General features: G+C 39.1%; 1 protein-coding gene across 1 annotated transcript in view; it reads right to left on the reverse strand.

Annotated features, from left to right (window-relative positions):
* Nucleotides 1-22,066, reverse strand: part of ctdp1 (CTD (carboxy-terminal domain, RNA polymerase II, polypeptide A) phosphatase, subunit 1) — a gene marked incomplete at both ends in the record, with an annotated part of 61,941 nt that overhangs the window by 10,705 nt on the left and 29,170 nt on the right. The window contains one exon of the mRNA XM_083899611.1: nt 16,699-16,976. Coding sequence (XP_083755737.1) covers nt 16,699-16,976 — 278 coding nt within the window. The remainder of the gene's footprint in view (nt 1-16,698; nt 16,977-22,066) is intronic.

Raw genomic sequence — 22,066 nt, forward strand, 5'->3', positions numbered from 1 at the left:
CCATTTAAATACTGCGTTGGAAGGACACCAGTACATGAACACACTGAGCTTTGAGGCAACACAATTCCACTGAAAAACAAACACACGCAGCGCAGACACTAATGAGAGACCATCAATTCAGAAAGTTGACGCCTCAACGACGCATTTGTGTCATCGACAGCTGTCTCATTACTGCGTGTAAACCGTCGCTCTTTTGGCGAAGCAGTTAAACACACGCCAAGGTTAAATATGAGTCGATGGTGCACAACACCGCTTCCTCCATTTTTGGACTAGTACTGAGGTCCAAAATCCAAGGTCAGGACTGGTTTTGAGGCAGAACTTGAGACCACCAAACATTGTAAGACTCTCACAATCACCTAGTAGAGCAGATTAGCAAAAAAAAAATATTTCACAACTGAAAAGAAGCACCAAGATTTGACTGAATGTTCCATTAGCCACGCACATTTCAAAATGGCCCCATTTCCAACCATCTTTGACATCAGAATTCCATTTCCTGGGCTGATTTCAGTGATTTTGGTGTTGAATGATCTGTAAAAATTCTAACTAATAAATCTGATATCCTTTTTATATCCCTCTCTTTTATATCAGAATATTTTCTACAAACATGGACAAAAGGTTTATTCACATTATGGATGTCGATGTGAAAAAAATGTCCATTGATTCTGATGTTCAGGTAAAAATGTACTGTAGTAAGCAAAGGATTCAGCTCCTCGTGAGCAAATACATTGGCCAACCATTTTTGTACATTTTGTAATCAAAGTTTTGCTGGAATAATGTTGTGTTTGTGCAGATTTTTTACAGAAGGAGCTATAAGAAGGCTTTCTGATATAGAAATGTGACATTTTACCTATTATTTGATGTCAAAATAGGTCCAGACAATGAAATTCTGATGTAAGAGACAGTTGGAAATGGACGTGGCAAATGGAATTTTTCAAAAGAATGACCCAAGAGGTACAAGGTAAAAAAATTGCAATAATCTTCTCTACTAACCAGGCATATTTAGCCCAGAAAATCCTCACCAGGCAGTGAGGATCCTTTTGAATGACGGGAAAAACATCCTTAAGAACCAGAAGCATGTTTCCTTTGAGACAGCATTACGCTCTTGCTCTAACTGTCACAATTGCCCTCTCCACATAAACCATTAAATGTATATACTCTGGATACAGTGATAATCATAATCTGCAGTAAGGCCACACTAGCGCAGCAAAACCTTGACACGTCAGCGGCGGGTGGAAAAATATTGCAAATGAGTGGTGATAAACAAGGAATATTAACAGGCCAGTCTCTCTACTGAGAGATGCATCGCTCTGCTTCATAGTAAGATCAATCCAAAACAAGAGAGCATAAACAGAAAAAAAACTGCCTGCATCACCAGCTTGGAGTCGAGAGCCAGCAAATACTGGGTCACATTACTCACCATTTTTGCATTTTTCATACTAATGCATTCCTCTTTTTGTTCATTTATTATGTGGGAAAAGGCTGAGTAAGCCTTTTCCGTTCTGCTCACACTCTGACGCCACTGCCCGAGCTGCTGCAAGTGTTGGAATCAGCGAGCTGACAGGACGCAGCCGAGCAAGACGGACGGGCTGTCCGTGTCTTTTAAATAACGCTTTACGTCATTCCGTAATCCTGGTTTTCCACCGCACGGAAGCATAACTCGACGTCCAGGTGTCGAGCGACTGTCAGACTAAGAGGACGGTCGTCTGAGACCGTCAATTCACTTTAGCGCAATCAATCAGTTTTGCTCCCTTACAACAATAATTCAGTAGATCAGAGCTGCAACTAACGATTATTTTAAAAAGCTTTGATCGATTTTTGTCAAACCTGGAAATGACGACGTTCTCGAATGTCTTGTTTTGTCCACAAACAAAATGTTTTCTTTGTTATATGGAGCAAAGAAACGAAGACAATATTCACATTTAAGAAGCTAAAACAATCAGAAACCTTGTTTTAATCAGGAAAAAAGCTTCAAAGCGATTAATCGATTATCAAAACAGCTGACGATTAATTTAGTAATCGATTAATAATCGATTCACCGTTTCAGCTCTAAATTATATAGTGAAGTATTTGCAGCGTCGACTGATTCACAGCTTATGTCAAAGCGCAACTCGAAGCACTTTAATGCAATTAATCACTTTTGCTGATCAATAATTATATTAGGGCTGAACAATTAATCGAAATTTTATCGGAATCCCAAGGCAGCCTACTGTAATTTTCAATTTTCAAATACGTGTGATTGTATCATTTTAGATTCTACAGACTGAAGAAAACATTTTAAATATGTTTTTCAAATGAAACCGACAACAATGATGTAAAAATGGCCGTTCCCTCCCCTGATATCGCGATTCATATCGCAATTATTACATATATTACACCAAAAAATACCTACATACCATAATACATACTGTATATTGTGATATTGTGCAGCATCTACTGATTAACGGCTCCATACGGAGGCTTCGTCAATAGTGTATTATTCATGGCAAATTTCAAACCAAGGCAAAGCAGCAGATCAGGGACAAAGCCATCGAGCAATGACTGCACACATTTCCAGTGTGGCCCTGGCTGAGCACAGAGCGCCAACTTTGCCTTCACTAAACTTAAGTGACAGCTGACCTTAGAACAACTCCGACAAACTCTGAGCATACAATACAAAGTCAGCGTGGCATGGAGAGAAACTGGATGTGTTCACTGAAGCAACCGCGCCGGCTACAGCTGTAGTGTTAGTAACCTGACAAATCACATCGTCACAAGCAGCTGCGACCGCGTCACAAGACATAGACAGAAAAAAGAGCCGATGCAGCGAGGTGAGCTCAGGTACGAATCAGGAGCCGAGTCAAGAGTCTTCAAAGGTGAAGGGAACACAAGTAGGCAGTTTCTTTCTCACTCGCCCTCTGAATGTCATACACTTGCATAAATTGCAGCAGTAATTAATTCCAGCTCTGGTGCACAAGGTTCACTCTGAGGTGTAACGGTTGACGAAGAGTGAAAGAGACGGTTTGAGAATGTTTGTCTGTCTCAAAGTAACTGTAGCATCATCTTTTTAGGGGGATGTTTCTGACTAAAAAAATAATAGTTGTTGCCTAAACAATAAAAAAGCCATGGTTGCATATATTAGTAGACATTTTGGAGAACAACCAATCCATGTGACAAAATTGTGTTGACCCTTAGAACACAGAGCATTTCAGCAGCTTTTTCACAAACGTACAGCAAATACAGAAACTTTAGTGTCTTATATCCCTTTTTTTAAGAAAATTCATTTTCACCAACTACTATATAAACACACCTGAACAAAAAGTACTCAAATTGTTTAAAATCAGATTGAATTTGTGAAAATTGGAAACACAGTCGCAGTTCAAAGTTTGCACAATTATAGCTACTTTATATCACTACTAAAAAAATAATCACAACTTTGACTCAAAAATACATAAAAATATATTTTGAAGCCTGAATATGCGACCTATAAAAACACACACAGGAGTTGTGTATTATTCCCACAGAAAATGATCGTACTTGATAATAAGGATGTGCAATATAGAGTGTCTTCTATCCTTTCTAAGAACATTAATTTTCACCAACTACTATATAGACACACCTGAGCAAAAAGTACTCAAATTGTTTAAAATCAGATTGAATTTGTGAAATTTGGAAACACAGTCACAGTTCAAAGTTCACTTTGGCTCGTTTTTAATGAGCAAAAATAAAAGAAAACAGTCTAATTTTGCCACTTCCTGCACAATCATTCTACTACTTTATATCACTACTAAAAAAGTTCTATAAAATGAATCATAACTTTGACTCAAAATCGCAAAAATATGTTTTAAGCCTGAATATGCGACCTATAAACACACAGCCCCAGGATGTCCATATAAGGAGTTGTGTATTATTCGCAACACAAATTATTGTACTTGCAATATAGAGTGTCTTGTATCCTTCTTAAGAAAATTAATTTTCACCAACTACTATATAAACACGCCTGAGCAAAAAGTAGTCAAATTGTTTAAAATCAGATTGAATTTGTGAAATTTGGAAACACAGTCACAGTTCAAAGTTCACTTTGGCTCGTTTTTATGAACAAAAATAGAAGAAAAACGCTCTTTTTTGTGACTCTTGTGCAATTATTGCTACTTTATATCACTGCTAAAAATTAATCATAAATTTGACTCAACAATAACGAGACGAAAAAAGTGTTTATATTCTTTTTTAGGAGAAAATTCATTTTCACCAACAACTAAACACACCTGCGTGTCGAAATGACCTCAAAATGTTTAAAATCGGATTGAATTTGGAAACACAATATGGCTCGTTTTTATGAGCAAACTAGAAGAAAAACGGTCTAATTTTGTGACTTCTGCACAATTATTGCTACTTTATATCACGACTAAAAATGAATCATAACTTTGACTCAACAACACTTAAAAAGCTGTTTTAAAGCCTGAATATGTGACCTATAAACACACGCACCCCCAGGACGTCCATATAAGGAGTTGTGGGACAAATTATCATGGGTGCTGAAGCTCTAAGGGTTAATTATTGATAATTTTCTTTCTGTCTTTGGGCTGATTTATGCACTCAGAGTAAGTGGTGTTTTAAAACCCAAACAGAGTCAGGCGTAGGCAGTAAATGTGTGGCTATTAGAGGAAGGTTTTAGTGACCTTTTGAAAGAAAATTGCAAACAATATACAAGAGCAACAGAATAATACTAGCGATAGTTATGTAACCGCGAAGGACACGAGATTTCACAGTGAATGTCGAAGGACGTACGATTCATAAGAACATACCGAGCCCTTTTCTGTTCTGTACTCCACAGTAAAAAAAGGCCAGAGTGGCAGACTACAGATTCAGCTCCTCGCAGAAGTACAGCCCTGAGGAGAAGAATAGATCGGCACTGGGGAGGAAGAAAAGAGCACGGCAGGGCAGCGAGTGGAAGGAAGGAAGAAAGAGTAAGAGACCAATCCACAGCAAGGAAAGATGAGCTGTAATTTTTTTTATTTTTAGCCTTTCATCTTGGTCAAAGCACAAAGACTGAACAGAACCAAGCAAATGCTGATGGAGGGAAAAAAAACAGCCCGACCGTGGTGTTTCTGTGCTAGAGGAGAGGAAAACGCAGCATCGGGATTTTTATTTCTCACAGTGAAAACGTATGTAACTCTTCACATCCCCGCAACATCTAAGGTTTGCATAAAAAAGGTGTGTAAACACGCAGCTCACCCTCAAAATAGAAGCAATCGTTAGTATTGGAGCGCGTGAACCTCACAAACGGTGCTTTGCAAAATTAATTCTCAAAGAATATTCTCGTCATTATCGCAGAGAGAGAATAACGTGTGCCCATTTAATTCCCTTTTTTAGTACCAATTACGTACGGGAGTAAAAAAATGAGGAGGCAGATGCATTTTAACTTGATGATGAGGATGAGGTGACGAAGTGTGTCAAGTTACTCCGCTACACACACACACACACACACACACCATTAATTCACATAAGTTGACACACGGGGGGAACCTCTTTGGAGTGATAATATCTGTGATTTAATCAGGGAGATGTGAGGTTTGCGCTCCCAATTCATGCCTTTTTGTTACGCATCAGGCTGATGCCAGAAGCATTTTAATGGCTTCTTAAATCATAAGAAACCGAGTCTTTGTCATACGTATGAGAAGCCAGGTCATATTAAGTCATAATAATGAGAGACCAAGTCATATTAAGTCATAATTATGAGAAACTAAGTCATATTAAGTCATAATTATAAGAAACCAAGTCATATTAAGTCATAATTATGAGAAAACAAGTCGTATTAAGTCATAATCGTGAGAAACCAAGTCGTATTAAGTCATAATAGTGAGAAAACAAGTCGTATTAAGTCATAATTGTGAGAAACCAAGTAATATTAAGTCATAATTGTGAGAAACCAAGTCGTATTAAGTCATAATTGTGAGAAACCGAGTCATATTAAGTCATAATTGTGAGAAACCAAGTCGTATTAAGTCATAATTGTGAGAAACTAAGTCATATTAAGTCATAATTATGAGAAACCAAGTCGTATTAAGTCATAATTATGAGAAAACAAGTCGTATTAAGTCATAATAGTGAGAAAACAAGTCGTATTAAGTCATAATTGTGAGAAACCAAGTAATATTAAGTCATAATTGTGAGAAACCAAGTCGTATTAAGTCATAATTGTGAGAAACCGAGTCGTATTAAGTCATAATTGTGAGAAACCAAGTCGTATTAAGTCATAATTGTGAGAAACCGAGTCAAATTAAGTCATAATAATGAGAAACCAAGTCATATTAAGTCATAATTGTGAGAAAACGAGTAATATTAAGTCACAATAATGAGAAACCAAGTCGTATTAAGTCATAATTGTGAGAAACCAAGTCATATTAAGTCATACTGGGGAGAAACCAATTAATATTAAGTCATAATAATGAGAAAACAAGTCGTATTAAGTCGTAATTGTACGAAACCAAGTCGTATCAAGTCATAATTGTGAGAAACTAAGTCATATTATCTATAATCACGATTTTAATTAACGGAACAGAAAGAGCAGGAATCTAACATCTTGGTCCACCATCACTGAGGTTATCTGTCGGCAGCAGACCACGAAACTGACACAACTCTTTTACAGACTGAGCTAACAGTGTTAGCTGCTAACGGTCATCAAAGCAGCTCGCTAGAGTAAGACGTGCAGCTCTCCGATGGAGATGGATAAAGCAGCATTCTAGTAAAAAATACAGAACTTTGATGGCTACGTTTCGGCTACAGTTGTATTTGCAGTTCCTGTAGAGTGGCTTCATCTGTGCAGAAATTCCTGCATAAAGCATCATGAGTGGCTGCACTGGGATTTACTTACATTTATTTTGCGGGTCCCACACTGAAATGACAAATGAGACAATGGTGCAGTCAGCCACAACCGTTTCATCATCAGCCTCAGTTCAAAAGGCTGCAGAGGGGAAGCTTGACAAACTATCAGAGAATCAAGAGGTGAAACACATTTGCCCTTTGGAAGAATAAATCGGCTTTATTCGGCATCCGACGGTAGAGCTAGAATAGGAGAGCGGCGCAGATTTGGTCTAAAATGGCCTCGTCAGGGAGCTGAAGCGATTCATTTTCCCCGACTTTGACTCCTTTGACTTCACGTAGCTCCTCCTGACCACGGGAGATAAGAATCACACAACAACCCCGAGCAAACTATTGCCTCATGGGTAACACTAGCCTACATGAAATACAACGGAAACAAATTACTTTTGCAGTAAATCAGTATAATTTCCCCCCCGATTTCCCCGCTGACAAAGTGCCCAGTATTATGAAGCAAAGCTATTTTAATGAGTCCAGTTTGTCGAGAACAAGCCGCGGGAAATACATCCCTTCCTGGGGATTGAGGTAATGACGCCAGCGTGAGCGAGAGATGACAAATGAATCACAACTGGTCGGAGAGAAAAGTAATTTGACTTCGAGACGAACAAAAAGAATTTCTTTCACGCACAATGGGCCTCATTCATCAAGGTGTGCTGCGTTCGCGGAAGCTGCAGAATATGGTATACGAGCTGCATCTCTATAGAGATGTATGATACAACTCGGAGAGCTACAGAAATATTACACCTGGCCACTCGTATCTTAAATCCATAACGTTTTTTAAAGGCTATTTTAATAAAACATACCAGACAATATAACGATGGAACACCAACAGGGACAATAAGAGACGGGACAGTCATGGATATATTCATAATTACAATAACAATGTCCACAAATCCATGTGCAAGACGCTACTTGCGTATTGTTTGTCGCAGGTCTGATATTCCTGACTAAAAACTTCATAAAAATTGATTGAACAACTCTGTACGGCACAACCCATGAATAAATAATACTGCAGAAAAGCAAGCGACTACAGACAAAAACTGAATTGACGAGCAAAAGATACTGTGTGAAATGTGGGGGGAATTAAATAGAAGAATGACAACCGGTGCATGTGGTTAATTAATTAATTAATCAAATACTACTTTTTAATCCCTTAATACCTTTTAATTTAGTAGAAGAAACCTTCAGAAATGACTCTTACTTAATTCAGGGCTACGATGACAGCACAGTGTCGGTGATTGTCAGCACAAGAAGTTAAACGTTATGATTACTTCTATACATGTACATATATTTACACATATGCATATATGTGTATACACATATATATATACACATTTACATACATACATATATATATACACGACATTGTAACGTGCTTATATTACAACGAAATGGTTCCTCGGCAGATGTGGCCGCCATCTTTGTTGAAAAACATCAGCCGGCTCGCTGAATTCGCAAAGCATCATGGGTAATTTCATCTTCCACTTCGTTTTAAGCCTGCATCAAAGCTCACTACATTTTGAGGGTTGATTTAAAGGGCAAAATTGCACTCTCCCTTGCTCCACCTACACGACAACGCGCAAAATGTAGGGTTAGGGGAGGTATTGGGACGGGGCCAAAATGTCACAAAATTAAACTCATTCTGCTTTTTTGTTTGCAAGTGTAAGTCAAAGATCAAAACACACGTTAGCTGGGTTTGACTCCAGTTCCTATGTGTTGTGTTGTTTCTCATTTAATATCATTATTTCTACACAGAGATTAAAGAATTATATTTGGAATCAACAGCATTTTGAATCCCGAGTAGTCAACCAAAACTGGCTTAGCATTGCAATTTTACTCAGGGAAATTGTCGGTTGAAGAAAGTAAACATCAAACATAGCACTTGGGGATTTCATTCTTCAGCAAGAAATAAAAGCTTTACTCATGATTGGATGTATTGAACTCCAATATTATATAAGGTGAAGAATTTGGGCAGCAAAAAACTTGCAAACGGTGTAATTTTAACTTGATTCGCAGTCAACAGACGGTCCTCTGAGCCTGCAAAACTTCCAACTTTGTTTGTCGACATCATCAGCGTTAAAATCGTTACGTTTGGTTCACTGGAGCAAAAGAAAGAAAAACTATTTTAAAATTTTGTTCATCGATATTTCAGAGCGCAGGATGCGAGACGCAAAATCGATAAGACAGTGTGAGAGAAAAGATTGGGAACTAAAAGTGTTCTTTGCATCTTTGGTGTGAATCAAGGTAACACAGAGAGGGTTCAAATTCTCAGACGTTACTTTAGAAAGTGGCATTCTTTTCAACTTTTACACTAAGTTAATAAGCTAAACGCTTATTAAATGTGAATATTTTCTTTGTTTCTTTGCTCCACATAACAAAGAAATCATTAAAAACTGAATCATGTTTGGTTTGTGGACAAAAACAAGACATGAGAGAACATCGTCATTTCCAGGTTTGACAAACACTGATCAACATTTTAACATTTAACGATTAATCGAGAAAATAATCGATTACGAAAATAATCGTTAGTTGCAGCTCCGGTGCGTAGTATCGCCCCTTCTCGCACGGAACTAGAGCTGAAATGGTTAATTGACATTGGAGAAAGTCATCATTTCCAGGTTTGACAAACCCCCGATTTTTTTTAAACGTTTTCTGACATTTTATGGCCCAAACGATTCATCGATTATTCGAGAAAATAGTCAACAGATTAATTGATTGCGAAAAAATAATCGTTAGTTGCAGCTCTAGCGCATAGTATGGCCTCGGCTCGCTCGGAACGAGCGCTGAAATTATTAATCAATTACTAAAATCATCGTCAACTACTTTGATAATCGGTTTGAAGCTTTCTTTCATGATTAAACCAAGATTTCCGATCGCTTCAGCTTCTTAAATGTGAATATTTTCTTCGTTTCTTTGCTCCACATAAACAAAGAAATCAATAAAAACGGAATCATTTTGGTTTGTGGACAAAAACAAGACATTCGAGAACATCGTCATTTCCAGGTTTGACAAACACTGATCAACGATTTATCAAGAATATAATTGACAGATTAATCGATTGGGAAAATAACCGTTAGTTGCAGCTCTACTTGGAACCTCACCAGAGCAGGTACTAAAAAAAAAAAGTACCTGGTACAGGGTACTATGCGAGTGGAAAAGCAACTTAGCCGTGCCGAGGCCAGCCGGTGGAAACACGCCATTAGAGAACAATAACCTCAGTGCGAGAGGACACATCCATGGTTATCCATATCCCCCCACCTTTGTGTTCCATCAGCCTCACTGCACTGCACACACACACACACACACACTCAGTTGGAGCAAAGCCACTATCCAGAGTTTGACACTTTGCCGCGTGACATCCTTCCTGAATGGAACATTTCTTTCTTTTTTTTGCAGCCCATTTGGCTCCTGCATCACCTCTGTTCGTCAGCAATGTTTTTTAACACTCCCGCTCAACCTGACAAGGTTCACACTTTCATTTTTCACGGGGGAAATAAATACTCGCAGAGCACAGGAAGACGGGGAGAGACAGAATGACTTTGAAATTAGACTGTGAATGGGTCTAATTGGTGTAGAACAATCGGAAAGTATCTGCGGTTTTCAAGATACGTCACAGTATCCGAGAGCAACACAAACCAGGAGAACTTTGTCTCTCTTGTCGATCAGTTATCGTTATTGCTGTTTAACGCAATCAAGACCGACTGCGTCCAATGGTTTCCAAAGAATTTACGCGTTTAAGCAGATAGTTTATCGACGGCATCCGCTACAAACGAACGTTTCCGAGAGACGGAAACGTTCGGTTGTGATAATCACGGCAGAAAGGAAATGGGTGTGACCTCCTAAACTGTGCATCATTCGCCGGTCCTTCCTTTCCTGGAGACCGGAGATGCTTGTCAGTCATAATCAGTGTGTGCGTTACAGACTCATCTGTCAATCATAATGCAGAACGAGGGAGCGAGTCAGAGCCAGAGCTGATTACGGACGACAAACAAAACTGTATAACAAACATCTTTTTTACCACTGTTTCACTACACAAAACCCTTTACATGTAACTACATTAAAGTGACGGTTAAAATTAAATGTGGAATGGTGACGACTATTTATCTAACGCCACATTGAGCTGTGGGTTAATACGTTTTCTCGCTTCAGTGACAGAGTTTGGGAAATAAACTCTTAAATCTGCTGAAATCCTGAAACTTTTTTTTTTTTTTTTGACAATATCACATAATGATCCCAACAATCAATCTTTGGCGAACGCAAATCAACTTTGATTAACGTGTCGGCTGTTTCTCAGTATAAAAAAAATCATTTCCTCACTGATAAATAAGAACACAATGAACGAATGAATACATCTTGCAAATGCTATCAATTTCGTTTGGCGTAAAGAAATAAATAATGGAATCTGTTATCCACGAGTGAAACCAGCATCCAAACTTTCCTCCCGTTTATATATATTAGACACTGATCGTTAATAACGGCTACTGAGAGTCAAATTACAGAGACGAATATGAATAATTAATTTTGTTCATAATATTTAAATCATTTAATTTTATACTGCAAGACTTTTGAGATGCATCAAGTCAGATTAGGAGGGAAAGTACACATATTTTTGAAGCTTTGACAAGTAACAGGGGAGGCGGGGGACAAAAATAATAATAAAAACCACTTGCATGTGCACAAGAGCAGTGTCCTGGAGCTGTGACTGCATGAATTCAACCAGGACACATAACAAAAGGTCATTCAATTCAAAAATCAAGAAACGGCATGTTAAGATGCCTGGGGTTAAGCCAATTGTAAAATGGCTGATTTTAGAATGAACAGAGCCTGAGACCCAGAGTAACCCTTATCCCATTCGCTCTGCATTTATTTACACTTTTTTTATTTGCCAGTCATTTAAGGGTAATGCATCAAAACAGTAACCATAAGAGCTGTCTCTCCATATTCAAACGTGTTCTTTTTAGCCCTAGTTTGTGTCGTCCTCTCTCTGTGTGTCCTCATATTGCAGGCTGCAGGATCCAGATCCAGTTCCGAGGCTATTGGACAATTTTTCATTCAAATAACTAATAATAACAATAACAAACACGGACTTAATAGGAGCTCCCAAAGATTCCGTGCCATCTTATTCATTATTGTCTGGTTCCCAGCTGCACTTTTTGTTTATTTGCCAATCATTTAAGATAATAAATCAAAACAATAACCATAAATGTTCCATTCATCCATATCCTATTCTAATATGGAGATAGTGCAAAGAACATTCATCACAAATGATGATGAAAAAAATAATTAAGACTTTAAAGGTCAAACATGTTGTAAAGCAGAGCAGAAGATTCAAGTACCAGTAAAGGAGATGGTGAACCATATCTTGGTTATGCTGCTATAGACCTGGACTGCTGGGGTAATCCCTGTGGTGCACTAACACTCTCACTCTCTCACACTCAGGGTATGAATATGACTTCATTATATGTCATTAATATTGTTCTTTCTATCCCTAGTTTGTGTCTTTCCTTCCCTCTCTCTCTCTGTGTGTCCTCATCTTGCAGGCTGCAGGATCCAGGTCCAGTTCAGAGGCTATTAGACAGTTTATCAAACAACTACTACTACTACTAATAATAATAATAAAAAGATTCTATGCCATCTAATTCATATTGTATTATACAGGAGAAAGAGGGTCCAAGTCGCCATCTGTTTAAGTTCTTCACAGGCCGAGCTAACGGGACGTTAACTGCCAGAAATCACATTTTCCCAAAATGAACAATTTAAAACTGTAACTGTGTTACAACAGTAACAATGAAAAGGACCTCAGATCTGCTCGTGTAACATAAAGGAAATAAATAATTTAATTTGCAAAAACAGTGGCAACAGTTGCACACGCCTCGTAAATCTGGCACTGTGGGTGGCGTTTGTGTTGATCCCAGCAGGCAACAATTATAAAAATAAGAAAGACATATTTCTGCCAGTAGATACGAGTAGATGCCAAAATATATAGGCGTGCGGATATGGTTGCATTTTCAGTGTTCAGCGGCTGTGGTGTTGGTTGAATGCTTTTAGAGCAGACTGTGGCCACACAGTACAGATATGAGCTTTTTTATTTTTATTTTGTTTTACTTTAATAGAAACAAGAAAGAAATGAAGGAAAGCAGGAGCAGCAGCCAGTGAACGGTGGTGAGAGCAGCACACACACACACACACACACACACATCACTACAGTATCTTAGCAACAGATGGATGACTATTCTGTGCCAAATATCTGAAAGTGCCGCCGTCGTCTGACAGAACGGCTTCTGAAGGTCTCGTATAAAGTCACATAGAAATCAGGGGAAGCAATTATATAAATTCTATACATTTCAATCTTCCGCCTCATAAGACAATATAGACTTTTTCTTCTCCCAGACAAGGGGGGGGATTACATTAATACAGTTCGGCAGCGAGAAGCGAGTGTCAGTCATCATCTACCCTTTGCTAAGCCCTGAAATATACATTATATTATATATTTTGCACGACAGACTGCGAGGAAATTCAAGATTTGCCCTCATCAAGGTCATATTTGACATAAAAGCGTGCATTTATGTTGCGTTTTCTTCGACAACGTGATGATGAAAGTGCTTGGAATTCGACTTTATTTTTCTGTGACTTGGATTATGCTCCGTTTGGACTTGGATTTTAATTCAACTTCAAACATTTTTGGCACGACTAGAGCTGCAAACTCCCGGTTATTGCCATAATCGATTAATGTGTCTGCTATTTTCTCGAGTAATCGGTTGGTCCATAAAATGTCATAAAATGTTGATCTGTGTTTCTCAAACCCCGTTATCTTGTCCAAAAAATAAAAAATGATGCAGTTTTAAGGATTTCTTTGTCATACGGAGCAAAGAAACAAGAAAATATTCACATTTAAGAAGCTTAAAAACATCAATTAATTATCAAAACGGTTGACGATTCATTTAGATATCAATTAATAACAGATTAATTGTTTCAGCCCTGGGCATGGCAACAATTTTTGGGAGAAGGCCACATCAGCCTTTTAATCGAAAAATGGTGATATATTTTTTTATTTATACAGTGGTGACATATCTGAAACATCCCCGACTTAATACACGCATAACTCGTCTTCAATCAGACTCTCAGCTCTACGAAGAGTAGACCCAGCCATAAATAAATAAATAAATACCGAGTGTATCTGCGCTGAAGCTAAACTACAGCGGCTGTTCCAGCTGGTTTCACTGGCATTGTTTATGTGAATGTCAAGGCCCACACACACACACGCATATCTCCACCCTTCATTACTGTATCTCCGCTTCGGTAAACGTTTCCTGGCTGAGTTATGCCCTCGGTGCTGACTCGCTACAGGAAATGATGAATGAATGAATGAATGAATGAATGAATGACTGAATTAGCAACACAAACAGTGCGAGTGCCCTTTAAAATAGCTGCTGTTTGGTTGTGTGTGTCACAGCCGAACAATCTACTCTTACACTGCGCCCGTGCATGCACTGAACGTGGCCCCTCCACAACAAAACAAAACAAGTTCTATACATACTGAACTATAAATGTAAACTACAGCATTTAGGCCCAGTCAGAATCCAAGGTTTTCGAAAATCCCGCTTTCTCCCCTCCAGGCTCCGCGTCAACTTAAAAAGCCTTTTTTTTTGGGGGGGATCAAAGCTCATTCTGAGTGGACGCTGGTTCAAGGACAGAACCTTCAATGGCGTCCCATTAAACAACAATCCAGCTCACTGACAGCTTTTTAATAACAAAAAAAAAAAAGCTTTTTACACTTAATTGTTATAAAAATCAATCCAGATTAAATCACCTGCATTAGGTCCAGATCGGGCCTAACCCACGCAAGCAATTATAGCTACACTACCGTTCAAAAGTTTGGGGTCACTTAGAAATGCCCTTATTTTTGAAGGAAAAGCACTTTTTTCCAATGAATCTAACATTAAATTATTCATAAATACACTCTAGACATTGTTTGATGTGGTAAACGACTATTCTAGTTGCAAACGTCTGGTTTTTAATGGAATATGTACGTACAGAGGTCAATTTCCAGTGTTCTAATGGTACATTGTGTTTGCTAATGGCGTTAGAAGGCTGGTGCAATGATGTTTGCACAGCTGAAAACATCATTATTCATCTTGTCAATGTCTTGACTATATTTTCTATTAATTTTGCAACTCTTTTGATGAATAAAAGTCTGACTTTTAATGGAAAACAACAACCAAAATTGCATAGGTGTCGCCAAACTTTGGAACGGTTGTGTAAACCAACCTACAGCAGTTACGGTTCTAACCACCAAGCAACTACATGGAATACAGCAAGGTTTCCAGTGTTTAAAAAAAAATAACCACTAATATGTGACACAGTCGTCACAGAGGACACTCATGTCAAGGTAAGGATATAATATTAGCCCGGACCACTGGTTTGGAAGGACCACTGAGACCCACCGTGTGCTTCTTCTTCTTCTTTGCACAACTCTGCACTTCCACGGGTTTCTCAACAGCAAGTAAACAACACTGTGGACAGTGTATTTCTGGCTTGTCTCATTAGCAGAAACCAAATGTGTCAGAGCAGGTGACAGATGGTATGACACGTCCAAAAGAGTGCACAGGGACAGAGAGAGACCTATGACGCTGCTGCTGCTGCTGCTGCTGCTGCTGCTGCTTGCCGAGGCCCAGTCAGCCGCAAAAACCAAGTTACGACCAAAAGAAAGGTGTCGGAGAGTAAATGCAGGTGTGTGGGGGTAAAGAAGAAGAGAAAACACTCCAGACCATGGTGGGTGTCTTGTTTTTAAAAGCTCTGACAAGCATGGCTGAACACAGAGTGTTGGGGGAAACTGGGAGGTTGGAACGAAACAAATCCAGTGCTTTTTCCTGCTATGATATTAGGACTGAGTGGTATAGACAATTATTTATGTTAAATATAGTCATGTAGATTAAGTATAATGTGTATTCCATGCTATGAAGACGCAAGAGGACAACATAATCTGTCAGTAGAGAGAGAGAGAGAGAGAATTCTTGTGATCAAACAGCTCAACTGAACTCTGAGCTATAAGAGACTCTCGTACGTTCTTCACCTTTGTTTGGAATTGGTCTCCATGGCAACAGATCCCCAATGATGAATATGGTGTGGTAATAATGATAATTCACACACTGGAGGATTAAGAGCTGGACATGTGAAGTAGGTTTTTGCAAACGTTCTCACCTGGAGATGCAGAGTTCCTACACATTTTCAATTTCAAAATTCCACACTCATTTCCCAGGCTCACATTTCCAGACTTTTTTTAAAGGATTTTTCAGTTAATATTAAACATCGGAATACCAATTTGTAAGATGCTTATTATGTAAATAAATGGTTTTAAAATCCTTCACTCATTTTTCACGAAGCCAACCCTTGGAAAACTTGCATCTACCCATGACATTATCGGGGGCAACAAGAAAAAAAATTCAATAAATGAGATTCGCAGTTGTACGGCGAACGGTCGGTAACCCGACACCATTCTACAGCCAGTTTGAATAGCTTCATATCATCTACAGGTAGGCTATTTTGCGTTAGTACCTTGTTTTGATTTGTATATATTAATATATTACATTTTTAGAAAGTGAGATAATAGTCTGGAAACAACCCAAACATTTTCCCATACTCTTTTCCCCTTTTTCTATACATATCCAGACCTGGAAATGACTCAAATTAATTTCCATACTTTTCCATGCTGCGTAGGAACACTGGATATGTGGTTGCAAGAAGTTGAGGGTCAACACCGACGCAAAACGTGGGCAGTGAAGGGGTAGCGATCGTAATAGAAATGATATTTTGCTAAACGGAATGACAGATGTGGCGTCTCACCTTAGAACACCAGCACTGGCCTCGCTGGGTGGCGTCTGAAGACTCTCTTCCATGCTCTGAGCTTGAGGAACGAGATCATCTCCTATCTGTCCAGCTCCTGGTTTCTGCTGCTGATGCTGATGATGATGATGATGATGATCTTCCTGCTGCTGCTGCTCCTCCTGCTGCTCCTCCTGCTCCTCCTCCTCCTCATCCTCCTCCACCTCCTCACTACCTGGCTTCTCCTTCCCTTGGCCCTCGCTCTCGTTGTCGCTCTCTTCGCCCAAGATGTCGTCCACCTGTTTTTAAATTTTAGAAAAGAGCTTCCGTGAGCCGTGGCTTTGGCTTGTTTTTACACATTAACATAGAACAAGTCTTCCACTAACAAAGGACAGAATATCTTCTCCTCGAGGTAACTTTTTAAATTCCATGACCTTGCATTTACTAAAACAGTAACAATTAAATGTTTTATTGGAGGGAAAAACTCATCAAGAGGAGCAACATGAATTAGCAAGTTCCCTCGATGCACTGACGCAGACTTTAATTATGCATCTAATTACAACAGGAAAGTGGTGTTTCCGCTCTATAAATAAATGAATTTTCTGCTGTACTGTAAACTTGGAAAGCCATTAAACCTCCACTGGTACACGATGGCTATTTAAAGTTGAAGTGTATTTATTTACGAGTTCCCCTTCCCCATTGTTGGAATTGGAAACGTATGTTCATTAGAATTAAACGAATGCAATGCTGATGCCATGTCATTACCGTGAATATGAAGCTGCAGCCAGCGTTAGATCGTCTCACATTAGCATAAAGACGAGGAAAAACATGGAAATGAGTGACCTTCGGAGGAGCTGGTTGACACGTTGTGTTTACCTTCAGCTACCTTGCTGCTGCTGCTGCTGGCCTTGACTTAATAGTTAATGGAAAGAAAAGAGCGTGGTACACTCTTAGAAATAAGGGTTCCAAAATGGTCCTTCTACAAGGGCTGAGGTTCTACCTGGAACCATTTGCTTCTGAAAAACTCTTTCGCGAAGAAAGGGTTTTTCAAGGGTTCTTGGTAACACTAATGGTTCAAGTAAGAACCATTTTGATCCAGAGAACCCTTTAAAACACATTTCCTTAATAAAGGGTTTTAAAAGGGTTCCTGGTGGAACCTTTATAAAAAAGGTTCTACCTGGAGCCAAAAAGGGTTCTCCTACGAGGACAGGCCGAAGAACCTTATATGGTTCTACTGAGCACATTTATTTGTAAGAGTGTTGAAACCTTCTCACTAACCCAATAATAATAATGATAATGCCAGACTTATTTGGTGATAAAATGTGTCACTTTAAAACGTTAGCAAATACTATTGCTTTTACAAACAATTGATACCGCAAAGACTCTATAAACTGCAGGTCTGTTATACGGGTGCTATTGTGTTGACTAAGTACAATTACGAACAGTTTATTAACTGTGTCCACCCACAACAGATCATGGAATAAACCTAGAGGTGATAAACTCATTAAATCAGATGTCAGGCCAGAGGACGTTAATCTGTATGCTGGGATACTCTGGGATAACTCTGCTTCTGCTATGAAAGCAAAACAGCCTTCACACGCTTTATCAATCTTGTATTTCTTGAATAGCTCATCGTCGTTTAAATTGCCCCCCACACAGGTCAGCTGATTGACAATCATCTGAAGGGGGAAATTGCCACAGCAAATATGCAGCCTTTTTGTCCACCGACTCATTTCCAGCACGTACGTAAGCCGGGGGAAGATCAGGCATTTACGCAGAGGATCGTGACTAGCATCGAGCCGGACACATTTAAGCGTGATTGCTAGCTATTTATGTAGCCGTACAAAGCATTTGGCAAAGGTAAGTGGCATGATTTTGGGGAAAAAGGCAAAACATGACACTGGACAAGCAACAATTTACAATATCACAACTAAATGCCTTAACAATGACCCTTAAACTAAACCAAATTCTAACCCTTATCCTCTAAAAAGCAGCCCTGTAAGGTTGTGAGCACCAGCCAAAAAGTCCTCACAGAGATAGATTCCAGTTAAAGTCACACATTTCACAAAGAATAACAATAAATGAAACTAAAGTGATAAAATGTAAGTGGTTTAAATCCATATTTCTATCTTTTCCCAAGCACCAGTGGAAAATTCGAATGTATGAGCACAAAATACATAAAAAATAAACACTTCCAGCCAAAATCCACTAAGTGGAAACATTTTCCCTGGCTCTCGTCAAAAGGCCAAACAAAGAAACGGCAGATTGTGGAACTTTTTAAAGCACAGTATGGCACAAATCTCAAAGCTCAGAGTCAGGACAGTGGTCTCATCACTGGAGCCATGGGTAGGCTTTAGTACAAGTGTGATTCCAAGGCACAGAATGTATTTTTTAATGAAACGCGCCTGCTGCTGACCTATTGTGCCAAGACTTGTAAGTAAAGGCACGTTTAATCACGCCAACATAAAACTCTTATATTATTAAATACACTGCACATAAATAAAGGGCCATATCACAACATGGCAAAGCTATTGAGATTTCACCTTCAGTCTGGACACAGATATTTCAGTAACAGACTTAAATCCAGCCCCCGAGGTGCTACTCACGATGAAAGATTAATGTGCAGCAAAAAAAAAAAAAAAGAGAAGAAGCCAAGAGTCATTCATTTTAAATGAAAGCCGGCAATTAGGACGAGCTGTTACTATGGAGGCAGCAAGCTGCTCTTGTACCCACTCACTGACCAATGTACTTCAAATTTAAGGCCTGATTCACACACAATGCATGGCTTCTGCATCACTGCTGAAGAACACAGAGGACGCTGGTTTCTCTTGTAGGTCAGAAAAACGCGATTAAAATTGCAAATCAGCCGCAAACAAAAGACTAAAAAACACACACGGAACAAGTCAAACCTATTACGGTCTTCAGCAAAACAGGTGAAACTGCAAAGAAACGAAGTGAGCGGCGCAGAGAAAAGTTTGCTCTCCGCTCGCTGAGCAGGGGGGGAGAAAAAAAAAGTTTCTGGAGGAGCACAGGTTCATTTGGAGTCCAAATAGCAATATCTCAGTGGATTAAGATATCTCAGAAAAGATAATAATATATCTGGAATGAAAAGTCAGAAAATATTTCAGGAGGAACTTGTAGTCTTGGAGCTTAATACATTTTCTTGCAGCCAGTCAATCAGAATCCATGGACGTGGCCGAGTTGTGTTTGCAGTGGGATATTGCAGAGACTAGCACCAGACTGAAGACAGGGACAGTTTTACCAACTTTACATTGACGGGTGGGATTATACGAGAAAATGAATTGCTTTATTCGTGGAAGTTGGACCGAGGTGGGACAAGGAGTGTCACGTAGAGAACGACGACGGATATGTTAGTTAGTTAATATGCGCAACGAGGATACTGGTTATTACGTTTGTGGGGGAAAAGGCTCACCTGAGGCGCGAAAAGAATTAATGCTAATGTATAAGAAGAGAAGTGGACGTATTATCAAAGCTGTCCGGAGCTGCAACTAATGATTATTTTCATAATGGATTAATCTGTCGATTACTTTCATCATTAATCGTTTGGTCCAAAAAATGTCAGAAAATATGAAAAAAACGTTGATCGGTGTTTGTCAAACCTGGAAATGACGATGTTCTCGAATGTCTTTGTTTTGTCCACAAACCAAAATGATTCCGTTTTTAGTGATTTCTTTGTTTATATGGAGCAAAGAAACCAGAAAATATTCACTTTTAAGAAGCTAAAACAATCAGAAATCTTGTTTTAATCGTGAATAAAGGCTTCAAATTCAGCTCTAAAGCTGTCGTAGGCAAACCTGTCTACTGGGTCTCGTTAGTAGGTTGTTAATATTCCCTGTCCTGCTTAAATCCTCCACAGATGTTGACGTTTGATTGGATTGATTGTTGTTTTTTAGGAAGTGAAGAAGTGAAGCTCTCCCACAAACCAATTTGAGTTGAATCTCGTTGATTGTGGAATTATTGCTAAAATCAAAGTAATAGCTCACTCCTGCCTTGGGGACTCAGAATAGGAGAGAATGCCACTATGAACACAGTCAAATTAGGATTAAAGGTCAAATGGTTTAGGATTAAAGGTCAAGTGTCATCCAGCTACTGAATCAAGACTATTGTGACGGAAACGGCACTCTTAGAAATAAGGGCTCCAGAAGGGTCCTTCTACAAGGGCTGAGGTTCTACCTGGAACCATTTGATTCTGAAAAACACTTTCCCAAAGAAAGGGTTTTTCAAGGATTCAAGTAAGAACCATTTTGATCCAGAGAACCCTTTAAAAACCACTTTCCTGAATAAAGTTCTTGGTGGAACCTTTATAAAAACCTGGAGCTAAAAAGGGTTCTCCTATGAGGACAAGCCGAAGACCCTTATGTGGTTCTACTTAGTACTTTTTCTTTTTCTAAGAGTGTAACGAGAAACGACATCTCGACTCCACTTCTACTTTCTCCCACACGAGGTTCAACGTGCAAGCGTACAAATGCAAATGCACCAGATCTTAAGAAGCTCTGCCAGGTACAGGAAGATGCAGGCTTCTCTTTTTTTGCCATCCCTTCAGAAAGACGTGGTTCACTGCAGCCCAGTTTAGTCGTGGGTAGTTAAATAAGACCACGCTGTGAAACAGAACCACTTCACATGTTAGGTTACCTCAGAATTTCTTCCTGATATTTCAGCTTACACGGAATTTTTACATTTCATATCAACGTTATTGTACTTTTGTGGAAGGTTTTGGTTTTGTGGATATCCTGGCAACGATGCCACCTTCATATGACTCGAGATATTTATGTCAGGAAGTGAAGCATGAGGGAACATTCATAGCACTTTCAGGCTTTATGGGCAGACGGTGGAGTCTTGGTTTGGATGAGAGAGAGGATCGTGTCGTCTCGTCGACGGCACCTGACCCTCGAGCGCTAGTCTGATAGCTTGTGTCCCACTGCTTTGCAAACTGTGAAACTTGGGTGTGAATGTGTGAATATTTTCAGCACCAGGGACAGCAACACACACACACACACTTGGCTTGGATTATTTCACTTTTACTTCTGCTATTCTAATCATCACTTAATTATTGTCAACTGTCCACATTCACACACATCTTTTCTGCTCGGTAGCCTCTCAAAGTATCTTAGATTTCTATCATTCACAGGGTCTCTGCAGGTTTCAACTTTCATTTAAGACTTTTTAAGACTTTTTTAAGACCATAATGAATACAATTTCAGACCCATTTCAAATCCGTACTGGAAAAAAAGTACAAAAGACATGAAGGAAAATTGGAACCACAAATTGTTGAACTTGCAATTCGGCTTAGCTGTGGGCTTTCATTAAGTTTTCTCCACATCAGCCGAGTCAAATTGTTTGGACTGTGTGTTTTATATACGTGGAGGCT

This window comes from Microchirus variegatus (genome assembly GCF_963457635.1).
Source record: "Microchirus variegatus genome assembly, chromosome: 13".
NCBI lineage: Eukaryota > Metazoa > Chordata > Actinopteri > Pleuronectiformes > Soleidae > Microchirus > Microchirus variegatus.